This window comes from Quercus robur, chromosome 8 (assembly GCF_932294415.1).
Source record: "Quercus robur chromosome 8, dhQueRobu3.1, whole genome shotgun sequence".
NCBI lineage: Eukaryota > Viridiplantae > Streptophyta > Magnoliopsida > Fagales > Fagaceae > Quercus > Quercus robur.
The window spans coordinates 30218774-30241187 of record NC_065541.1 but is presented as its reverse complement, the minus strand read 5'-3'; the positions used below and the strand labels follow the sequence as shown (position 1 = coordinate 30241187).

The window sequence follows — 22414 nt, the reverse complement described above, 5'->3', positions numbered from 1 at the left end:
CTGATTTTTAGTGTTTTTCTGAAGTCACTTTCGTACAAGCAATGTGCCTCACTCCCTCTCTCACACTCAAAGAAATCAGTTCTATATGCTTACTTTGTTGTGTTTGAAAGTCGGGCATCCTAATTGTTAGAAATATAACTGTTAGACTTTGAAATATAATAGTCCAATAGCATAGGCTCAAGCCTAATCTTATGGTTGCTCCAAGGGCTTATAAGCCATGAGTGGGGCGCATCTCCAACCGATGTGGGACAAAGGTGTCAAGCCAAAATGGCTACAAGGCAAAGCCCTTGGCCTGAGGTGAAAATCCTGGACTTCCATTCTCGGGGCCGAGAACCAAAACCTTGCGGGCTTGGCTCCCCAAAGAGGACAATAAGCTTGCGGGGCGTGGAACAAAATCCTCCCCCACAGGAGTCATATTATATGACTGCAAAATAAATAAATAAATAAAACAAAAATTAAGTTAGACGCAAAACTAGATAGATAAAATGACGCATTCAACTCAACTCAACGGTGAAGTTAGAAATTTTTAAGTAAAAAAATTTATATAATACATATATCAAGTATGTCTTTTAACAAGACCCAATATATGTTATTGTTTTGTGTAGAATAACATTTATATCCAAATAAAACTCAAAATAAGTATTTCCTTTCATAAACTAGTTTTTTAAACTTAAATAAAGTTGTGCTGCACATATCTTCTTTTTGTAGTACTAAAATAATTTATAATTGATTTTGTACTAAATTTCTTAACAATATCTCTTTCAATAAGTTAAACAATCACTTAAAAACTCTTCTTCTTTTTTTTTCTTTTTTTTTTAATCTTGTTCTAAAATTTTGTTTAAAAAATTTAAATGGTTAAAAATATGTAATCTAAATCCAGATCAGGTAATAAGGTGATAATTCCTTAGATTCAAATCTGAGTTTTTTTAATGGTTTAGAATATAAAGTTTTAGAATTTGGGATATATAATTGGACAATGATTTCTGAAATTTCAACACCATTTCTTTTAAACTATATATGTATTAAAAGGAGATGGTTTCCCTAAAATCACCTTCAGACAAAAAAAAAAAAAAAAAAAATTATAACCTAATTACATAACCAACTTAAAAATTTTGGAAACTTAAAGTTACTTTTAAATCACTTTTATAACAATTTAAAATAAAATAAAATAAAATAAATTGAGGCTTTTGCTTTTAGAAGAGAGAAGGTTTAATTTTAAAAGGGATTTGTCAATATATTTGTGAAAGCATATGTTTTTATGTAATTTATATATGACACGAATATATAACTGTTAGAGATGATGACTAAATAACATATTAGACCTTCAAATGAGCGGTGGTATAATTTTTGTAAAAAAAAATGCCAAGGTTTTTTTTTTTTTTTTTTTTGAGGGGGAAAAAAATGCCAAGGTGACATTAACTAAATGACCATATATTCTATAATTTTAGTAGTATTAGTTGAAAGGAAACTAAAAAGTCAAAAGGGGCCATTGCTCTCCCCTCCCTTCATGTGTTGGATACTTTGATACTTAATTTTTTCTAAACTTAATTTTCATAAAATATCATTATTAGGTCCGAAAAATACTAAATTACATTTCTTCAAAATTTCATCTAGAATCCCGGGGAACAATGCCGATTAAGTCAATTTAAGTTGATTAGATAGAAAAATATCAAATTCCCCATTTTGGATTTTTGTTCACAAAAATTTAACTACAATTAACCTAATTTGACTAGATTTGTCCAAATGTTAATCGAGCTCTAAACATAACAAGACACAAAATTTTAATTTTTTTATAATAAAATGTGTTCCAAGACACTTTAACCAAGCCTGATCAGGTTTGATCATGGTTGACTGAAGTTTAACCAAGATTTGATAAAAAATTAGACCGTCCTAGTAAATTGATGTCTATATGAAAAGAAGTGCTGGAGATACACACTTTTGCATAACTTTATGCCACAACTCGTCACATGGCGAGTTGTGGTTGGTTAGAGTGTGTCCCCACTAACACACTCTAACCAACCACAACTCGCCATGTAACGAGTTGTGGCACAAAGTTGTGCAAAAGTGTGTGTCTCCAGCATTTCTCTTATATGAAAGATCATGAAATTCCATTTAAATGATGATTTGTGGGTTCGACATATAGAAATTCCTCATGAATAAGGAGAACTCACACAACTACAAAAAGTGAGATTTTGGACCAAAACATGATTAATTGGTGGTGTTACCATACTTTTAATTTTTCAAATCGAGATCTTTGAGCTTCAAAGCCGATATATTTTAAAAATTGGTGTTACAAGCTTTCTGATGATACCTTGTTTGTAGCAATTCGAGGTTAGAACTTAGAAGGCCAAGAACGAAGTTCATGAAAGTGGGAAGTAACTTGAAAAATTCTCATTTTTGTCCGCAAAATCAGCTCAAGGTGCCGACTTTTGCCATAGATGTGCCACGAACTGCGTATATTTGATTTGAAAAACTTGTACTTTATGAATCTAAGCATTTTCCTCTAAATCTTGGTTCAAATGGCATCGCAAGATCATCTCTAGATTTTTGGAAATTAATTGGACAAAATGAGAAAAAACCATTTTCAAAAGAGAAATGCTATGTCCACAACATTTTCATAACAAATCTTAAGTTGTTGTTACTGATTATTATTGTTAGGGTAAAAAAGTAATCTTAGTGGTAAGTTCAAATTTGAACCAATAACAATTTACCAACTATGATTTGTTGTGAAAATATTATGAAAATGTAACAGACGTAATACTTCTCTTTTCAAAATCTGACAATTTGAACTACCTAACTTCCCACTTGAATAACTATTTTTTGAATATTGAATCAAATTGCACAAAGTTAATATCTTTGAAAAGTAGACATCATAATCCTTCCAATGATGCCAAAAAGACTCAAGATAGAGGTTAGAAAGGCCATTAACCAAGTGCACAAAATTTGTATTTGAGAATGGTAATATTTTAAATAAACTGATAGTTGAAAAAAAAGAGGTTCACATGGTATGTGTGCCCTTCTAGATGGGCTTACATGTGGTATGTGTTTCTGCCTAAAGGATTTTATTCTCTCAATAACTAAAGTCCTCCTATTTGTGGGTTCCAATTAGCTCAATTGGTAAAATCTCTGATGGTTGTATAAAAGATTTGGGATTCAATCCCCACCTATACACCAAAAACCAATTGGTGTATTGGTCTGATGATAAAGAACTATTATCAGGACGTTATAGGTTGAAACTCTCTCAAAGTCCTCCTATTCAGTCAAAGGGGATGAATTCTAGGAGCCTTAAACCCCATTTCTCTAATCCCTAAACCTCTCTAAACACCTTAAAACAAACTACTAATCAATTCCATCAAATCATCAAAATTGTCTTCATCCATATGAATAAATATCGTCTCCCTTAAAATTGTCTTCATCAAAATTGTCACTCTTTTTGCTAGAAAGGAGGAGAGTATCAGCCTTTTTGGCTTCAAATCTTTACATTTGATATGCATTAGAGCATCCACATTTGTGGAGCCATAATTTTAGCTATTTGGCTCTACCAAAAGCTATTTTATTTATTTTACCTTTTCACTTTACAAAGCACCCAACATCAGTGGTTTTATTTTAGCTTTCAACACAATAAAATAATATAAACAACACAATAAAATAATATATTCACTACAATAAACAACCACCACTACCAACAAAATAAAATAATATAACTTTTTAATAAAATATTATTATTTGGTTTACCTTCTTAGCTATGGTGCACAACCATCTTTGGTTGTGCACTATACCTCCACCATTGTAGCATGTTTTTTATCTTTGGTGGTGCTAAAAAGCTAAAAATAGCAATATAGCTTTTTAGCACCACCAATAATAATGCTCTTATAGAGAAAAAGATATGTGCAACTTCTGTCCGAATGGGGTGTAAAACACCTATTTTACGCCCTTCAATCAAATTGCGCCACATCAACTTATTGTAAATTGAAAAAAAAAAAAAATCTTACCGCACATAATCTTGCCTCTAAAAATTCATATACCAACAAAATTGTATCTTCCTCCTAAAGAACCAACCAAATCTCCAAGCCAGCTAAGATACAGCCCCAGCCGCCGGAGATGTTGCCCAAAACCTCTGGAGATGCTGCCAAAATCTACCAAAGAATCCGCCACAGAATCTGCTCATTCTAAAGAACCATCGAACCTACAAGCCGCTTGAGTAGTCAGAACTGCCAAAAGCTGCTGGAGACGTCGCCACTGACCTCTAAGTTTCTTTTTTCCTGATTTTTTTTTCCTTTTTCCAATTTTCATTATCCAAGGTACAATCTTTTTAATTTTTCTAATTTTGCGCATGTGGGTTATAAAAATATATATCCAATCTGGGTTGTGTGTAAGTTTGAATCTAGGTTTTGCTCAAGATTTGCATATGGGATAAGGTTGTGGATTTTGTTGAGGGAAGACAAGGTCTTGGTATCTCTACTGTTTGTAGGTGATTAAATTTTGAGGATTTTGCTTTTGCATGTGGGTTTTGGAACCAGGTTTCTTGGTCTATTGTGGGGTTTGTTTTTTGTTTTTAAGGTTTTCTAAAATAAAATTTAGAGAGAGGAAGAGAGGTCACCAATTCATTGACAGTGGTGGACCGTTGGTGGAGTGGTCACCAATTCTTTGTCTCCGATAACATTACCGTTGCCAACATCAACACAAGCATCCAATTTTTTTTTTTTTTTAATGAGATTAATTGGGTGTTGATGTGGTGTTATACTATTGGTGGCATAAATAAACTCTGTGTCCATACTTGTTTCTTGTCTTTGGAAAAGCATCTCTGATTCTTTGATTTTCTATTTACCTCTTTTCTCATCTACTTTCTCAATGGGATTTGGATCCTGCGAGAAAAAATTATCTATGTCAAAAAGGGAAAATGTAAAAAATTTAAAGGTTAATTTTTTTTATTGGTCTAGCTCCAAGGGTTGAGAGTAAAAGTGAACTTTTCAAGTTTCATTCTCAACCATTAAAATTGGTATTGTACAGGATCTCAATTCCTTGATGACAATAATGTTGTTAGGCTTTATCTTAATTGATCTCTCTATTTTCACTCATTAATCTCAACTAAGGCTATGTTTGGCTCTATATAAATTCATTTCCGAGTGTAAAATGGGTTCAGGGAAAATATTTTTCAGTAAGGAAAATGCTTTCAATGTGTTTGGTTGCGCCATGGAAAATAGGGCAGAAAACGATTTCCAATGTTTGGCTATTGTGGAAATAGTTTTATCGTATTCATTTTCCCATGTTTGGTTTGTTCAAAAAATTCACGGAAAATATGAAATGAATAGCAAATAAAAACCTGCATTCCTGTAACAATCTAAACAGATATTGTACTCATCCACTTCAACATAAACAAAGAGCATCTAATAAATAGTTTCATAATATTCACATCAATAAGCACATAATGTAGCATTCACCATTGGAGGTGAGCCTCCATGGTCTACAAAAATGATACCTACACATGGTATCTAAACAGTACACATGTGCCCTACATGCTTACACTAAACATACATAACTTGGGTAATTGTATCATCCCAAGCACACAAAATACTACATCCTATAGTCAAGGTATGTAACTGTTATCCCTTAGAGCACAACAGTCCACAAAATATACATACCATCATCGTATGTCTAAAGTTAGAAATACATACATAGCCTGCTTATACTAGCTGATGTTTATAGATAATACAATACTGTCACATGTATGGTACAATCAGAGGTGAATACTAGTACTACAACATATTACCAAAAAGAAAAACTACCATCACAGTTAACACCAAACAGAGTTGTCAAAGTCGAGTAAAAAAATAACTATCCATCCAAAGCTTCCTCAACTTAGCATTCTTAGCCAAAAATCCCCTAGCTGCCTTCTTATTTTCACACAGATGGTCAAAGGCAGTTGCGAGCATATCTTCACTATACCCATCCGACGCCATGGCCTTCACCTTAGAGTAAAGACTAGTGTAATCAACAGGCCCTCGGTTGATTTCTTTCAACGTTACAACAATTTCCTTAAGCTAATCAAACAGATCAGCGAGAAGACTATCATCACCGGGAGGTGCACAGCCTCTCTTGCAGGACTTTGAAGCTGTGGACCCGTTAGTGGATGATTCTACCACATTCTTCCCCTTGTCCCCCTTATCCACCATACCCTCCTCACCATTGTCGGCCACATTCTCAATGTCATCACCATTATCTTACTGTGTGTCAAGATCAACGTATGACTTAGAAAAGTTGCTTGTGGCCATATCCTTACCCACTACAAGGGCCAACTCATCGTACATCTCTACCCTCTTGTTCAAAAACTCGACATACTTATGATGCGTCTGTAAGGGAGAAAGGAACGTAGAAAATTCAATATTCACTTCAATCATCATAATTGACTCATGTAGATGCATATTCACTTATATAATCAATATTTACTAACATAACTTAGCATATCTTCACTATACCCATCCGACGCCATGGCCATCACCTCAAGGTAAAGACTGGTGTAATCAATAGGCCCTCGGTTGATTTCTTTCAAGACCATAACAATTTCCTTAAGCTGATCAGACAGATCAGCGAGAACACTATCATCACTAGGAGGTGCACAGTCTCTCTTGTAGGACTTTGAAGCTGTGGACCCGGTAGTGGATGATTCTACCACATTCTTCCCTTTGTCCCCCTTATCCACCACACCCTCCTCGCCATTGTTGGCCACATTCTCAGTGTCATCACCATTCTCTTGCTGTGTGTCAAGATCAACGTATGACTTAGAAAAGTTGCCTGTGACCATATCCTTATCCACTACAAGGGCCAACTCATCGTACATCTCTACTCTCTTGTTCAAAAACTCGACATACTTACGATGCGTCTGTAAGGGAGAAAGGAATGTAGAAAATTCAATATTCACTTCAATCATCATAATTGACTCATATAGATGCCATATTCACTCATATAATCAATATTTACTAACATAACTTAGTACACATCGCAGAAGCATCAAAACAATATTATATTAACAAAATATTGTTGGAAGCCATACCATAACTTCCTCCTGATAAGTCTTAGCGTCGCATGTGATTATCTTGAGGCTGTCATTCCATCCAAATCCACTCTTCTTCCGAAGAGTTTGGATGGTACTCCACATATTCCTTAACGTACGTAGCCGTTTCTCCACAAATAAGGGGTAGCACTCTACCCTAAACTGAGCAAAGATGGCCTTTGCTACAGTGGCAAAGGAGCCTACCTTGAAAGTGTTTGAGGGCTTGTAAGCATGGTAGTTTGCATTGGTGGTAAACACCTGAATTGCTTAAAGCCCACCTTCTCCTCCTCTTTCTCTTTCGACATTGCTACATATAAAAATTGTATAGTGAGAGTAGAATTTAATAATTATTGTGCATATGAATAACAAAACAAAGACACATACAACCATGCTTATTTGAGGAAAAAATGCATTAACATCAAAGAACCTATAGATGTGCAGAAAAAACAAAACAACTATTGGAAATAACAATGTAATACTAAAAATAATTATCCTTACACCACCACAAGTCTATAGTAAATACGTTGTCCTTATACAACAGATAGTTATAATTCTCAGTGTCATCAATCATAGAAAAATACATTACATATTACAATTATAGAAATCTGAATCACACATTTTTAAAGTACTACTCTCCACTCCTGGTATAATCAGACCACATGGCTTGGCATATCTCATCTCTATTAACATTCCACACTCTACTTTTTTAAGTGGAGTCCCGACGTGAACGTGTTTCTAGTTCTCCACCACTAGACTCTACTTGGTTCATTGCAGCTTCCATAATACAATTAGTAGAATCAAACCCCATAATGTAATTATGAATCATGCAACATTCTAACACTACTTCCAATTGGGTTTCAAAAGACCAAAATGGTTTTGCATCCAAGACTCGAAAACGTTTCTTCAATACTCCAAACCTTCTCTCAATGGTAGTTCTTTAGGATGAGTGACAAAGGTTGAACAATTTACATTAATTCTCAGAAGGACGATCACTAAACTCTTTCAAGTGATGTTGAACACTCCAATAAGGTGACAAAATTCCATTTTTATTACCATACCCAACATCACCAAGATAATATTTACTTACATATATTGAAAGATAAATCGAAATCACTCCTATTCTTTAGTAAAACGAACAAAATTTATTAAAACTAATAAACCCAAAAGGTGAAGTAATCCTATAATACTTTAGGGAATTGAAAATTCCTCTGGCTAAATGAATGCATCATTTAACACACATGAATCATGTACACTGCCTTCCCATCCAGCCAATACATAAGTGAACTTCAAGTCAAAACTAATGGTAGCTAACACATTTTGAGTGCTTCCATCTTTGCGACCACGAAACCTTCCTTGTATTTCAGGTAGCATAGATGCACGAACATGTGTACCATCTATTGCTCCAACACAATCCTAATATTCGACAAATATAATGGTTTAAAAAAATACACAAAATCTTCACAATTACAAAAATAAACAAATTTCCAATATTTACCTTAAAATATGGGTAGAACCTTCTGCTATCCCTTATCTCTTGGGATGTATATTCACTAGACAATCTTACTAGAGCTCTATATAATTTCAGAATCCCCTTAAGAACGACCCTAAAATATCTATGAACAGTTTTAGTCGATCTATGGAACCGACTACCAATTACACAGATCCTTACATTATGACCAATTATGTGTAAGAAAATTAGCACTTGCTCCCTAACGGACATGTGAACAGTCAGCCATATGTGCTCCCCCTGAGTTAGAATGTCACATAACTAGTGGAAAACTATAGGCTTCATCCTAATTTGACTTACATAATGTCTCTCACTTCTATGCAGAATACTATTTATGTAATGCTTACTTTCAGCTACATGATTAACATAAGGTGTCCTATGCAGTTGTTTACGCCACAATTTCCTTAACAATGCAACCCCCACAAGGAGGACAGATGCAACTAAGGCAAGAATTGCTGCTTTAGATTATGTACCTCTTATACCACAGTGTTTGTTATTTTTAGTTGAAGAAAAAAACAAGCATGCTATTTTAGATATTACACAGTGTATAGAACATCACAATGACAAAACAACACAACACACCTTGTCAACCAACACCACAACGTAATCTCTAACACAATCAGTATATACAACCATGCTTAGTTTTTGTTAAACCATCCAAATTCACATAAATATTGTAACAAGCCCAATTCAAGAACAATGCTAAATTCAATTTACAAAAATATTCACAAGCTACCATATACCTTCACAAACACTTATTACATATAACATTATGCACATATATTTTATATACAAATAAATATATAAATAACTATAAATAAATATATATATATATATATATATGAATATCTAAATAAATAAATATATATATATATAGCGAATCTGGTACAGGGATATGGAGTGGTGGGTTTGAGGAATGGGTTTAAGTGGTGGGTTTAAGGGATGGGTTTGAGGAGACGGTGTCCGAAGTGGGACAGATCAGGTGTTGGGATGCTAAAATCGATGTGGGTTTAGTTGCAGTGGGTAGATTAGGTACATGCATTGCTCGATCTAGGCTTGTTTCGTCGGAGTTGGGTTTGAGCAAGATGAAGGAGATGAGGATGGACAAGGAGAGAAGAAAAGAAAGGAAGAAAAGAAATATAGTACTCACCGTTGCATGGAAGGGAAGAGGACAGTGCGATCTGACCATCGAACCTTGCTTAGGTTGTCTTCTACTCGTGTCACTTTGAGCTCTCTCTCTCTCTCTTCGGGTGTTTGAGTCCAGAAATAGAATAAAGAATCGATGTGTAAAACATTTTACGAGTTAGCTGGGGGTATTTTTCAGTCAACTGAAAATGATTTTTAGTTTGACCTTATTTGCATGTGCACCCAAACACGCATCAAGGTGTAAAATAATTTCTCAATTCCATTTACACCCGAAACAAACACAGCCTAAGTTTAAATTCTATCCAAAATTGGTGTAAAACTAAGGGTTTATACCATCCAATAAAATAAAAACACATCAACATTTCACCAAAAACTGAATACACCTTACCACACACAATCACAATTGGAAACCCACACACCCAAACATGAAATGGGTTTGATGATTTCATAATTCCTTGAGTTCATGGTTATATAATAGAATGATTATGTGATTGAATGATTAAATTATGAATACCTTGGGATTTGTTGAATTTCATGCCATACGGCTATTTTCTCTTGAATTAGATGTGTATAGACTCATAGTCGTATGGCATATGAACATGATGAAATGAATATATATGCATGTACACCTTATATACATACACATATATCTACTCATGTTCATATGATCATTCATGATTTATGATGTACAATGTGAATGATTGTCATTTGAATGCAAAGATAAGTATGCATAACAATATGTGTTAGCATGTACGTATAGCATTAGATGTTAGCATGTACATATCCCAATATGTGTGAGTACGAAAACCTCCTCTTTCATGATTAAGTGAAAATCTAAAAATATATTTTAAGCATATCATAGACACTCTCATTTTGTACTGGTTAATAATCTTTTAGTCCCTAACTCCAATGAGGAACTTAGAAAATGTCTACCAAGTATAATTGTAGTATTCTCTATATTTGGAGGTAATCACAATTCACAACTTAAATTTTCTAAAAAAAACACTTCAAAAAATGATGTAGAAAAATGAAAATTCTCACTTTTTTCCTACAATTTGTTGAACTACAATGAATGTTTTAGTGAGGTTTTTTCCATTAGAAAGTAGACAGCCAAGGCTTCAAAATAAACACAAATTTGAATTTAAATCAAGTGAGGAAAGCCATTTTGAAGTTTGGGAAACAATATATATCATCAATGTGACATACAATTGCTTTAGAGGGGCAACTGTAGACATTTTGTTTTGTATCAGTTAATAATTTTTAGTCCTCAACCCTAATGTTGACATCAAATTTTTTGTTTGGGATCGACCCCATGAACCATTTAGGAGACCTTGTTGATATGTGTGAGTGTGTGATGATGTGTAAGTATTAGCTATTCTTTTTTATTTTTTCCTTATATTTTCATTTTAGGAGTCGTCACCAACCATAGGATTTCTAGATGTAATTTGACAATTATGTCTAATTCTGTTCATTTTATTTAGATTCTAAAAAAAAATTATTTTATTTCCTAATTAACTAAAAGATACCCCAAGGGCTCTTAAGCTAAAAGGGAGAAAATATCTCAAAAAAAAATATATATATAATAACTTGAAAGTTTGGTTATATATAGAGAAGGTGTTACCTTGTTAAGCACCCCAAAACGTCTATTTAAAATGGTATCTTGTTTTGATTCAATTTAATTGTCCACTATTTTGAAAGATAACTTGTATATATACTTGACATTTATTATTATTATTATTATTATTTTCTCATAAAAAAAACATTTGAAAATAACTTCACATGCAATTTTTTATATATATAAAATGAAAAAAAGAAAAAGAAAAAGAAAAGAGGAAATCCTTATGGATGGAACTACGTAATGTGGTCACCACTTGTTTTTTCAATATATATATATAAATATAATTGAAATAAATGGAGATCTCTATCTGGTATAATCGGTACAAATGGATGGAACTGTGCAATGTGGTCACCACCCTACCTTTCTTTCTTAATTAGTGTGTTTGCGCGTTCTCTTTCTGGACCTTTTATTATTATCCGATTATTTTTTTAGGGGGAAAAAAAAAAAAAAAAACAAGTAGGGTCTTCTTCGCTCCTCCCACGTGCAATAATGCTTCTTTTGTATTCAGTTCACAAACAGTCCTTTCCCTCTCCCCTCTCCTGTACGGTACTTAAGAATTTTTGGGATCCCTCAATTAAATGAAAATTCAGAGAGGATTGAGATTAGAGAGAGATTATTATATATGTATTAGGTAATTCACTTGAAAGCTACCATTGGAATGCACATGCAAACCATTTTATTAGCATTTACATGTGGGAATCTTATACTCTTCTTTTTCTTTTATTCTTTTTAACAAAATTATAATTGCAATTTAAAAATAAAAAATAAAAAAACTTTTTTTAAAGGTTTTACATATAAACAATTAAGCTAAAAGATTGTGTTTATTTGTCACCAATTTTTTTTCAGTAAAAAATAAAAGAAGTTAATGCTAATTTTTTATTTTTTGAAGAGAAGTTAATGCTAATTAAGTGAATACTTAAAAAGATCTTTAGGTAAATAAATAAGTTAAAAATAAAAGTAATGGATGGATGGAACTGAATTTAGAAGTCAAGTTAAAGGAATGGGTGGATCGAACTCGATCTAATCCCTTTGGAGGAGACAGTACATTATATCTTAGCCAAAATATTGATATCTATATATATATTTTCTTAGATAAAGGCTATATTGGTTGGGTGGTGATTATATAAAATAATCATGCTAATATTATAGAGCAGAACATGGCTTTTTTTTTTTTTTTTTTTTTTTTTTTTTTGAGAAAGAGCAGAACATGGCATTAGTTGCATAGTGGAAGTTTATCATTTTATGGGCATTGACCAAATATTTATTTATTTAATTATTTTGATACAATACAAACACGTTGTGTTCAAATGCTTACTTAATAATTTCATATGCATACATTAAGAAAATAAAACCCTTCCCCAAAGAAAAGGGGAAATAGAAAGGACAATTGACAGACAAATTGTTAATTAGTTAATAAACAAAGGGGATTACTTGGCATGCTTTCTAACTTTTCAATTAATCATTATTAGCGTCTCCTATGTACTTAGATTAATAAATTCCAACATGATCAGATGATGGAAGGTACCAAGAAATTTAAGAGAGAGAGAGAGAGGCAAAAAGGGACACAAATCCTCCCATGTGAATCTGATTTGGGGACAAAGCAAAGAAAGGTGGGCTCTTACAAGTTAGAAGCAATTCACATGGGAGGGAGGAGGACATATGATTCTTCTTAGCCCTCTTTCTTTCACAGCTCATCCTCCCCCTAAGTCCTACATCTTCCCACTATATTCCCCCTATCCATTATATATATATATATATATATATATATATATATATATATATCTTTCTAATAAGATTTCCTCCTGTATATGCAACTAGTCCACAATAATATGCATGCATAACTTGACGATTAATAGAGGATGATCTTATACCATTCTAATTCATCATGACCCTACCCCCCACCTTTTTTTTTCCCCTCAAATTGACCCTGACCCATTTGATTCCTTAAATTCTTTCCTTCAACAAATTAATCCAACCTTAAAAACAACATCTTTTCTTTTTTTTCTTTTTTCTTTTTTTTGGGGGGGGGGGGGGGGTTCAACTAATAGTTTTTTTTTTTTTTTTTTTTTTTTTTTTTTTTTTTTTTTAATTCTTTGGTAGCTCCTATATTCCTATGATCTAATTTCTTTTTGCTGAACCCATTAATTGATCCTAATTTCTTTGGTAGCATGAGCTTATGCTAATTTCTTTAGTACCTCATATTTATATACCCAACAATGATAAAAGTGGAAATTGATCCCATTAATTGATCCTAATTTCTTTGGTAGCATGATCTAATACTAATTTCTTTAGCCCCTCATATTTATATACCCAACTATGATAAAAGTGGAAATTCATCCTAAGTCATGATCATCTTAAGAAATCAATTTGGAATAAAAATCCTCTATCCCATTTGGATTTGAGGATTCAAAGAAAAAATATTGATAATTGATGGTTATGGGAGTAGGGATTTAAAGCTTACATAGATGCATTTGTTAGAAATAACATGAATTACCAGCTAGTTAAGGTACAAGACTCTTGGTAATACTAGTATAAGTCAATTAATATAAATTCTATAACACATTGTGATGTAATCTTTGGAACTTTCCTAAAAATAAAATATTTGTGATATTATGGATTTGAGATGAAATCTTACACATAATTATTTCAAATCCACATATTAATAAATAAAAAAATTCTTTCAAAATTTTCATCAAATGAAAAAAATTCTATCATTTCATACCTTTTTTTTTTTTTTTTTTTTTTTTTTTATGGCAATCATTTCATACCTTAACTAAGTCATTTAAACTATAGATTGCAATTCAAATCCTTATCTTAAAATTCCTTTATCAAGAAAATTCATTACTATTCTAATTTATACTCTACCAGCCAAATATCTTATTTATTTCTATTTTAAACTTTGATTACTTTCTAAGGAAGAGAAAGAAAAAGAGAGAGAGAGATATGATAGACAGTCATTGACAAAACATAAAAATAAAAATAAAAAGTGGGATTTATTATTTTTACTTGAAATATTTTAGAACCACAAATTATTTCACATCAATTTTTACAACTATTCATGTGACTAATTGTGAGTGATAGAAAAAATATGGTAAGTACATATAAAAATGACAAATAACCAGTCATAACCAATCATATAATATATTTGTAAAAAAGAAGAAAAAAAAAGTACAATCCTATAGTAAGTTAATAACTTTTTTTTTTTTCGCTGAATAAGTTAGTAACTGTTTTTATTCGAAGAATTGTGACACAAAATTTGATAGAATAGTGGGACATAAGATGATGATGATGAAGGGAAAATCCAATGGTCAAAAGGCACTTACACATAAAAGACATCAATGCTAGATATGCATAGTAGATGGAGGGAAGTGAGAGTGAGAGACAAATATGGTAAGTGCATGTTGGTGATTAGATTAAAAAATAGTATTAAGGGTGAAGGATGCCAAGGAGAGGGGTCACATCGGCACGTGGTGGCTGATTCCGCCAGTTATTAAAACTACACTGACGACTTTCCAGTGGAACCGTTGAGTCCCCCCCCTCCCCATTTCCCTTCCTTTCCTTTACCCCTCCCCAGCTGTTGCTAGCTGTCTTTAATCTCTCCCCATGTGATCACCCCCTCCAAAACCTCTGGGCCTTCTAAAGAGAGAGAAATAGAAGCAACAAATTAATGCCGTGTTTGCGTTTGTGTTTGTGTTCCTTAACCCCTCTTTTAGTCTTACTTTCTCTTTCTTCCTTTCCTCAGTGATTTTAGGACTCCCAAGATTTTTGTTTTTTTTTTGGCTTGCTTTCTTGCTTACTTATTCTGATTAATGAATGTTACTAGTGAGCACACATCTGTTTTTGTTTTTGTTTTTGTTTTTGTTTTTGTTTTAATTGGTCAGATTGGTTTCTCTCTCTTGTACATAAAGCACGCATTTTTCGCTCTCTATTTTTGTGTGTCATATGGCACAATTACCGCCCAAAATACCAAGCATGACTCAAAATTGGCATTCATCTCCTCACCAACGAATGCCAATTATAGCAAATTTCATTCCCACAAACCATAACACCAACAACAACACCCAACATCATCAACAACAACAACAACAACAACCTCCCTCTTGGATAGATGAGTTCCTCGACTTCTCATCCGCCCGACGCGGATCCCACCGTCGGACTGTGAGCGATTCCATTGCCTTTCTGGAAGCCCCATTCATTGAAGAATGCCGGAATTCTAGCACCGCGGTAGTCATGCATGGGAATAATGGTTTTGACCGTTTGGACGACGAGCAGCTCATGTCAATGTTCTCCGATGATTTATCGGTCACACTTCCGCCTACTGTGTCGTCTTCCAACCCCTCTACGCCATCCGATCACAACAGCAATATTGATGATGACAACAAGCCAATGCCACTAGAACAGCAGCAACAGCCTAAAGCTGAACCAGGAGAGGTGGAAAGCTCATGCAATACTGACCCACAAGCGCCACCGCCCTCCGCAACCCCCACCGGAGACTCCATCACCGATCCTAAGAGGGTTAAAAGGTAATCACAATATTGATAACCCACGTCTTACAATACCTAAATTCTAACTTAGTCTTTATAACTTGTTTTTGGATTTTTTTTTTTTTTTTTTTGGGTTTTTGTCTATCAGGCCAGGGTTGAAATTCTACCAACATAAAAAAAAGGAACTAATTAGTGTTTTTCCTTGACAGTAAAAAATAGTTATTATAAAGTAGAACCGTAAATTTTAAATTCTATTGAGGTTATAATTTATAAAACAATTTAGAAACTATCATAGTTGTTCGCTAAAACATTACTAGAAGAAGTATTGTTGGATCTATGGTGTAAAAGGAGCTAGCTAGATAGGTTTGAAATCAAATTATTGTTTTTATTAATTATTCTTGGGTTTGTATTAGAATCTTGGCAAACCGGCAATCAGCGCAAAGGTCTAGAGTTAGGAAGCTACAATATATTTCAGAGCTTGAACGGAGTGTGACAACGTTACAGGTACATAATATAATATACTTGCAATGAATAGATATAGTTAATTAGTTCATTTTTCTTTATTATGTGATATTTATTGTGGTCTAAAATGTATACTATTCAAATTAAATGCTATAAATATATGCTAAAAAATTTTCATTTAATTTTATAATGCAAATTGAAGACCGAAGTATCAGCGTTGTCACCACGGGTTGCATTCTTGGACCACCAGAGGTTGATTCTTAATGTTGATAATAGTGCTCTCAAGCAACGGATCGCTGCTTTGGCTCAGGATAAGATTTTCAAAGATGGTAAGAACTTCTTTATTATTTTAATAAATAACACATTTCCTCCAACTGCAATTCCATTAATGCAATCATGAAGTACCATGATTTCTAAGTACAAAAAATTGCTTCCATGACCCATGACCACATGGGAATTAATGTTTTGGGATAGCTAAGTTTAAGATCCATGTGACATGAAATGATAAAGGTTGTAATTATTTTGTTTGACACGGAATCACCAAGTAAATTACTAATAACCCCTAGTAAATTTACAGTGAATTGAAACCATAATAGTACGAACCTAGCTATATATATAAGAAAAGCATGCAGGTCTCTAAACTGTGTTTGGAATTAGGTTTTTTATTGGGAAGTTTATTTGTTGAAAGTTGACAAAAATACTTACAACCGTGCCCAAAATAATAAGATTTTAAAAAGTGGTATATATATACGAATAAGTTTATAAAAACTAATGAAGAAAAGTTAATACAGACAAACTCTTTTTTTTTTTTTTTTTTTGAAGGGCTGGTTTTCTTTTTTGATAATATTGAAGGGCAGGAAAATGTTACAATCTAATACCAGAAACACTACTCTTGCACATGCATAACTCCCTCATTCACTTTGGAAATTAATATTTGTTTAGAAGTGGCATTAGTAGGTGTCAGACTTTAGGATGGAAGGTGGTGGATACATAATATTAATGAGCAGATCTAATTTATACAATTGATTTTAAATGTGGAATAAGAATTGTATATAAGAAGATCAACACTTAGAAGATATGCAAATGATACTTTTATACTAAGAAAACATATTTTATATTTTAGAATTATAGTTAATTGATTAAATTTATCATTTCATAATAATTTAAAATTTTTGAGACAATTTATAATTTATTATATATAATATCAAATTCAGAATAGATGGCCATGAGTTGAAATCCTAACTCTATTCTACCCTCAATAAAAATAAAAATAAAAAAAATATAAAAAAAAGTTGAAAAATCTTAGGTATTGTATCTCAGTGGGAAGTTTGGCATAATTAAATGTTTATGATAATCAATAATGTATCATTATTATTGAGTGGGCAGGGCATGCATGTCTAAGCAATTTTTGTTTTTGTTATTGGTTGTATATATAAAAAATTAATTAGCTCATCAAGAGGCATTAAAGAAGGAAATAGAGAGATTGAGGGAAATCTACCACCACCAGAACCTTAAGAAGATGAGCAACCAAAATGCAGCACAACCACGACAGCCACCAAACTCTGATCCCTTGGGCTGTACAAACACACAGCAGCTTATCAACTGAGGCTGAGAGAGTAGTGGCGCGCGCGCGTGTGAGAATCAGATCACGTACTGCTATTGTAGCTGCATTCTGCTAACAGGTGTTTTCACGTGATATTTGTTCCCACTTGTATGTTTATGTGGGACCTCTCTGACAAGCTTCCTAAGATTCAAAGGGCTTGGAATGGACACGTGGTTTTCTTAGATTGGGTGGTGAAAATATCTTGTTTTTTCCAGTAATGTTTTGGGGAAAATGGGATTGGTTTTTTTTTTTTTTTTTGGTTAAATGTATTCATGACTACAGTATATTTTTTTTTTCTTTTTTTTCATCTCTAATTTTCAATTAATTTTTTGAGGGGCAAAGAATGGTGGTTGTATTTGATAAAAGAAAGAGTTCAGGGCGAGGGATCGTTAATGTCTAATTATTGGATTTTTCTATGTGGTTTTATTTCCCTTGGGTCTAAAATTCTAATAATGTTTTATCTATGACTTCGGTTTTAATTCTTTTCTTGGAAAAATGTAAAAAATTTTGAGAAATATTTTACAATTCAGTTAAGAATTCCCAAATGAATATTCATGTTACATCGTAATGTAAAGTATTGTTAAAAATTTTTTAACTCACTATGTTTCATTCTTGATTGGATTGAAAGTATGGAGTGATTAACGCATGCTTATTCTTAATTTTTTGTGCTAATCCCAATAATTTGTGAATATATATATCTTTTGTCTATCTTAATAGCAAATAGTATTATAGTATAAAACTTATAAAGGAATAACACCGCGCACCCTTGATACGATGGTCACTTTATAAATATAAGTGCTTGTGGGGTGTGGAAGGAGGCAAAGGTCGGGGTTCAAATCTCCAAGAGGGAGCTTCACACACATACACACTTAGGGCACGTTTAGTAGACTGTAATCGACTGTAATAGACACTGCAATATCCTTATGAATAGCTATTCTTCAAAATGAAGAATAACTATTCTTTATCAAAAGTACTAAATATCTATTCTTTCACTTTATGTAATAACTTTTTAAAAAAATTTCCTAAAAAGCCATTAGTTACCATCTTCAAAAGGAAAGAAAATAAATTTTCCTTGTCGTTAATTATTAGCTTTATTTTGAATACCCTAAAATAAGTGTATTTTATGAAATTTGACTTAAAAATGATTTAATTACACCTTCTTTTTATACTCTACAAAATTGTGGAGCATATTCAAAATTCTATCTCTAAATTGTCACCAAACTAATAAATAGTAATACTTATTACATTCCAACTTAATATATTCCTTGTAATACTTATTCATATTTCAATGTAATAATCATTATCATGTACCAAACATGTCTTTAGACTAGACTAGAGTATAATTCTATCTTGTATAAAAAAAAAAAAAAAATTATAAAGGAATGAAATGAATACAATAAATATAATATAATATAATATAAGGGAATGAAAATAAATAAAATAGTTATTTGTCTTTTTGGATAGAAAAAAATATAATTTTTTTTTTACAATATAGTTACTAGTTATTATGTAATATTTTAAAAATAAAAATAGAGATATACACATTAAAACATATTCCTTTATTATTATTATTATTATTATTTTTGGGTAGATACAATAGAAATTTAAACTTATGATGTCCATTGCATGATGATTGCTTTTATTATCAGGTTAAGACACTAATTGATTTTTTTATTTTTATGTAGGCGAGGTATAAACGTTGAGCCTCATATCTTTTATTCAATGTAAGAGACTTGACTAGTTGGGCTAATTGAAACCCACAAACATATTCCATTCTAGTTAAGAAAAAGCAAGTATATTATGGTTTCAAATAAAAATTTGTTAAAACATATTTCATCTCCTCTTATTTCTTTTCTTTTTTTTTTTAAGGAAAAGATAGAAAAATGGGCATAGAAGGAAAGTAATGCAACTCCTATTCAGAAAAGTAATGAGCATAGAAAAGAAAAATCTTAATATTTTTATCATTCAATTGAATAGATTCTTCCTTCTTCTTTCTTTTCTTTTCTTTTCTTTTTTTTTTTTTTTTTTTTTTTTTCAACCAAACAAGCTGTTAGCTAAGTGCTTTTACCACTAAAAAACAGAAAGAAAAAGAAGTCAAGTCATCTATTGAGAGTTGTGGACAGAAATCATTGACATTAATGGTATTTTCGGCCTTGCAGTTTCTGAAATTAGCATGATTGCGGGGGTAGGACTTATTAAATACTAAATATTAAAGAACAGCTGGGTTTAGAAAATGTGGTCTGCTACTGATTTATCAATATATCAATTATGGTATAGTAGAAAGAGAAATGTTGGTCAAGTTCCTCAAAAGAAAAAAACAGAGAAAATGTTGGGTGAGTACTTAAAAAGGAAAAATAAAAATAGAAATCAGTTAGTAGCGTGACTAGCGTCTATGAATGTGCTCCAGCTGGCTATTCAAAGTGTAAAAACTAAAAAGTACTCTAATTGCCAGTTGTCTGAGCCTCCGCCTCCCTCGGAAAAATTGCTTAAACTATAAATTCCATCTTTTAATTGACATTTTGTTGCTTATCTTTCAAAATTTATTAGTTTTATTTTCAAATTTTACAAACTGTATCAATATAGTCCCTCTATTTGTAATAGTGGGTAAAAGGCCAAGATATCTCTTGCACTTTGAACTAGTGGTCAATACATACTCTCAACTTTTATATTAGCTAATTTACTCTTTAAATTTTGTAGTCCTGCCAAATTGATCCATCCGTTAATTTTGCCGTTTAAATCACTAACATCCAACAAATTGATGAAGAGGGAGAAACTACCACCAACCTTATCCTCCATTCTCACTATCAAAGGTCCACTCACACAGCCTCCATAACCAAAAAACTACCCTCCATTAATACCCAAAACAAAAACCCAAAGAAACAACTAGATGTTCTCAACAAATACAGAAAAGAAATCTCAAGAAGGAAACTCATTATCAACCTCCTACAAGCGAAAACCAAAACACAGAAAATTCCCTTCCTCCTCACCAAAGAAATACCCGAACAACAAATACAACCAAATAGACCGGTTTCAGCGAAGAGGGTTATGACAACGTCAGCTTGAATTTGTGGGAGGAAGAGGGTAGTTTCAACGATGCAGCCACTCTCTCCTCTCAGTTTCTCCAACAATGTTATTGCTTATGAATGACAAAATATTGTGTGGCGTGCAGGCTTTAAGCAAATTAAATAAAACAATAAAAAAAAATCCCAAAAGTTCATAGCCACATGTTCACCTCACAGGCACCCACATGAATGAGCTTTCAAATCTCACATTTATTAAGTTTTATCTCCATTCTCATCACTTATCAGACATCAAAAACAAACTCTTCTCTAGTTCTCCTCTAATCTCTGTTCTTATCGTCATCTCCTCTTCTTCTTCTTCGTCTTCTTCTTTATTTTTTATTTTTTACCCTCACCGAGCTCAGCATTCGTATCAGCCGAATCTTGAATTTTGGCCGGAATGGAATTGTATAATTGACGTTAGTGATTTAAACGGAAAACTTAACAGATGGTTCAATTTGGCAGGTGTACAAAGTTCAAGGAGTAAATTGGTTAAAATAAAAGTCCAGGGAGTGTATTGACCACTAGTCCAAAGTTTAAGGCTTGGTATTTTTTCCTGTAATAGTTAAAGAAGGTACCTTTAAGACTTTAATTATTCAAAATTACAGAGTACAAAGGTGTTAGATATTCATCCTATCTAGATAAAGTCGATCTTCTAGAACATGATGACTATAGATTCATGGCATATGCTAAGGATCAAATTGATCATTAATCTTTCTTTACTCTCACTCTAGTATAGTTCTTCATGGGAAATAGGCCTCCAATAGTATCTCAAAGAGAACTAATCACCGTATTATTCTTCAATGAATTCCAAATTATAATCAATTTAGTCTTATATTCTACTCACTAACTAACAGAGTACAACTACTGCTTAACTACTAACAAAGTACAACACATTACATCTTATTCACTCAATTAACCAAGTACAAGCTTCTAATACATGTCTTAACCAACTAACTAACTCTATACCAATATTCACTGCACAAGAATACTACAGTGATGTATTGTACTGGAGCCTTAATAGCCTACAATTAAAGCATGCAAACATTACAAAGAAAGAGTGTATGTTACAATTAGAAAAATTGGATCTAAAATTAGATTTTTGAAAAATGGATTTTGAGCATATTAAAAGCATGTGACCATGTGGAAATCTTAATTATAAGGATAGTGTTTTCATTCTATTTATTCCATGATGATGTGCTGAAATTGTTAGTGAGTTGTAAGCTTCAAGTCACGCCAATGAATACCTGTGGAGTAAAAACACAAGGACCAAATAGAAGGCACCGATGTGGTACCGACCAAGAACCCTCCGAAGTTCAAGTTAGCAAATGATAAATCTCTAAGAACTCTATTATGAGAGAGCTAGGGATTTTTAGCGTACCTGAGGAAAGAGGAGGTTTGGTGCTTATATAGTGGTGAGTAATGAACCAAGATCCCTTGGAATTAGGGATCTTCCCTTGTAAAGGAGATTTGGTATTAGGGTT

General features: G+C 32.6%; 1 protein-coding gene across 1 annotated transcript; it reads left to right on the top strand.

Moving 5' to 3' along the window:
* The first annotated feature begins 14843 nt into the window (after window positions 1-14843).
* LOC126695174 (basic leucine zipper 61-like) lies at window positions 14844-18304 on the top strand. Its single transcript, XM_050391830.1, has 4 exons — window positions 14844-15845; window positions 16220-16310; window positions 16471-16597; window positions 17717-18304. Exons 1-4 carry the CDS (start codon window positions 15265-15267, stop codon window positions 17872-17874), a joined length of 957 nt encoding a protein of 318 aa, XP_050247787.1. The 5' UTR covers window positions 14844-15264; the 3' UTR covers window positions 17875-18304.
* Window positions 18305-22414: the final 4110 nt, after the last annotated feature.

What these genes read in the sequence shown, in the direction of transcription:
- LOC126695174 (XM_050391830.1), top strand. Translation starts at nt 15,265, where the DNA reads ATGGCACAATTACCGCCCAAAATACCAAGCATGACTCAAAATTGGCAT. An exon ending in GATCCTAAGAGGGTTAAAAG is followed by an intron (nt 15,846 to 16,219) that starts GTAATCACAATA and finishes GGTTTGTATTAG; the next exon opens with AATCTTGGCAAACCGGCAAT. An exon ending in GGATAAGATTTTCAAAGATG is followed by an intron (nt 16,598 to 17,716) that starts GTAAGAACTTCT and finishes AAAATTAATTAG; the next exon opens with CTCATCAAGAGGCATTAAAG.